The sequence below is a fragment of the Caenorhabditis briggsae genome (assembly GCF_000004555.2).
Source record: "Caenorhabditis briggsae AF16 supercontig from assembly CB4, cb25.NA_079, whole genome shotgun sequence".
Taxonomy (NCBI): Eukaryota; Metazoa; Nematoda; class Chromadorea; order Rhabditida; family Rhabditidae; genus Caenorhabditis; species Caenorhabditis briggsae.
Genome location: NW_025543262.1, coordinates 1 through 2634, shown reverse-complemented (window position 1 = coordinate 2634; position 2634 = coordinate 1). Strand labels below are relative to the sequence as shown.

Genomic DNA, 2634 nt, shown 5'->3' with positions numbered 1-2634 from the left:
AGTTACTTTATTTCGGTTGATGTGAAAATAATCCAAAATCTGTCAAACGGTAAAGTGTTCACTATAATATCACCAAAATTGTATCAGCTGACAAATTTCAGAAATCTTTCATAGGAAACGAGATATCTGAGCTCAAAAGTGACTGTTGTGTTGGTCTCAAAATTAGTGTCGCGTCGTAGGCGCCCCAGCCAGGAGTTTTAAGCGGCAAAACAAGCAGAAAACAATTGAAAAAACGCCGAAAATTCAACTACAAAAGTCGGAGGAAAAAATCGATACGAAAATTTTGATCTACAAAAAATTTTTCAAAAAAAATTTTTTTTTTGATCTACCAATTTCCAAATTGATTCCATTGTTTCAGAGAAGAAAAACTTGTTAAATTGTTTTTTTTTCTGTTAAAGTTTGTAATTTTTAAAGATAAAATAGTTTATTTTATAATCTCAAAGCTACAAGTGAATTCGCTAGGGGAAGTGACACATATCATATCAAATCATTGCAATAAATGAAAACACAAATTATTATACAGTAGTAGTAGTGGTCGTGGAGAAATACAGTAATCCCACAAATCTTATTTTTCCGATTGACTTTTTTCCGATTGGCTCTGTTCCTCTTCTCGTTTCTTGGCCTCCATTTCCATTGCGGCTCGTTCGTTGGAAAATTGAAATCCGGCCATTTCGAGGAGTGTTTTATCTGGATTATCATCCCAATTTCCAGGTAGTGGCACTTTTTTGTGCTTCTCGGTCTGGAATTTTTTTTTAATTAAAAAAAATTAAATTAAAAAAATATTTTTAAAAATTAAAAAAATAATTAAATTAAAATTAATTGTTTTAATTGAAATTTTTTTTTCCAAAATTCAAAATTCCCCACCTGCTGTTTCTGCCAATTTTTCAATTTTTGCTGCTCGGCAAGTGTTCCCTGACCGGCACATCCCCATACTTCGATATCCAGGACCTCATCAAAATCTTTTCCAATTTTCAATTCTGTCGTTTTGAAACTGATACCGTAGGCCATGGTACGAAGTTTTAGATTACAATAAATCGAATTCGCCTCGTCGATTCGTTTGAGTGTCGGGTGGATTTCAAAGAAACTGGTTAGTGGACCGCCGAATCGGGTGCCAGAGTGTCTGGAAGTATTTTCAGATTTTTTAATTTTTAGATTTTCAAATGTTTTAGATTCTCGAAATTTTCAGATTTTCAGATTTCCAAAATTACGAAATCTTGAAATTACAAGAATCTGAAATTCTGAAAATTATGAAAATCTGGAAGTTCTAAAATTATCGAGATTTCCAAATTTCAAGGCTCTCAGAAATACAGAATTTTTAGATTTTCGAAATTTCTGAAGTTTCAGATATTCGGAATTTTCAGGTTTTCAACAACTTTCGAGATTTTCAACATTTTCAGATTTTCAGATTTACAGGGATTCGAGATTTACGAAATTTCCAAGATATTGAGATTGTATGAATTTTTAGGTTTTCCGAACATTTCAAAAATTTCAGATTCACAAAATTTCGAGAACTTTGACTTTCAGATTTTTAGATTTTCAGATCCTTGAATATTATTTAGATTTTGGGATTTTCTATATATATTATTAGATTTTGAGATTTTCGGAATTTTCAGATTTCCAAAAAATTGAAAATTTCAAAATCTTATAATTTTCAAGTTTTCAAAAATTCCGAAAATCTGAAAAAATTTTTAAACTTAACCATTCTGAAAATTTTGAAAATCGGATTTAAACTTTTTTTCAGATTTTGGGATTCTTAGATTTTTGGAATTTTCAAACTTTTCCAAAAAACATTTTTTTTTCCGTTTTTTGTTCACATTTTTGGCTCTTTAAGGTCCTTTGTCACATTTTAAGCTTTAAAGAAAGCGTATTTTAAAAAAAGAAACTCATTTCCTCTTACATCTTAATTTCCTTTTCAAAATTTCGGAATATTCGGTTTTTGGGGTTTTTAGATTTTTTGGATTTACGAAATTTCCAAAATTTTAAGATTTTCACAATTTTCAGATATTTGGATTTTTCGAAATTTATGGAATTTTGAGATTTTCCGAATTTGAAAAACCTTGAGAATTTCGAAATTCCGAGATTTTCAAATTTTCAGATATTCGGAATTTTCATATTTTTCGGAATTTTATGATTTTCGGGAGTTTTGAAATTTTCGAAAATCTGAAAAATCAAATTTTTTGAATTCTCCTGTTTTCCCACCTCCACTCCTGATCCGACGCCAACACTACCACTCGCTCATCTTTTAATCGAAAAACGGTTACTGTAGGCCCACGATAATCGAATACAAGGGTCTCAAAGCGATTTGTACTGATTCCGTGCTGTAGAGACGTGTATAGCGGTGTCCAATGTCCGGCTCCAGGAGTTTCCATTGGTTTGGCGGGAAAATAAAAATTCGGAAGGCAGGATTGGACGTACCACATTTGGAGAGGCGTTAGAATATCAGAGGAGTAGTCTGGGTTTGGCTGAAAATCGATATTTTCAGAAAAAAAACATTTTTTGCCTCGCAATTTTCAGATTTTTAAAATTTCCAAATTTTTCAAATTTTTCTGCTATTTTTTGGTTTTTTTTTTCAATTTCCGCGGTTAGGCTGAAAATCGAAATTTTCGAAAAAAAAAAGCTGAAAAAAACGTTTTT

At 31.2% G+C, this 2634-nt stretch overlaps 1 protein-coding gene across 1 annotated transcript; it reads right to left on the bottom strand.

Moving 5' to 3' along the window:
- Nucleotides 1-565: 565 nt before the first annotated feature.
- CBG24018 lies at nucleotides 566-2420 on the bottom strand (the record flags this gene model as incomplete). Its single annotated transcript, XM_002647997.1, has 3 exons — nucleotides 566-739; nucleotides 865-1120; nucleotides 2200-2420. The coding sequence occupies 3 exons, from the start codon at nucleotides 2418-2420 to the stop codon at nucleotides 566-568; spliced, it is 651 nt and encodes a 216-aa protein (XP_002648043.1).
- Between the last annotated feature and the right edge of the window lie 214 nt (nucleotides 2421-2634).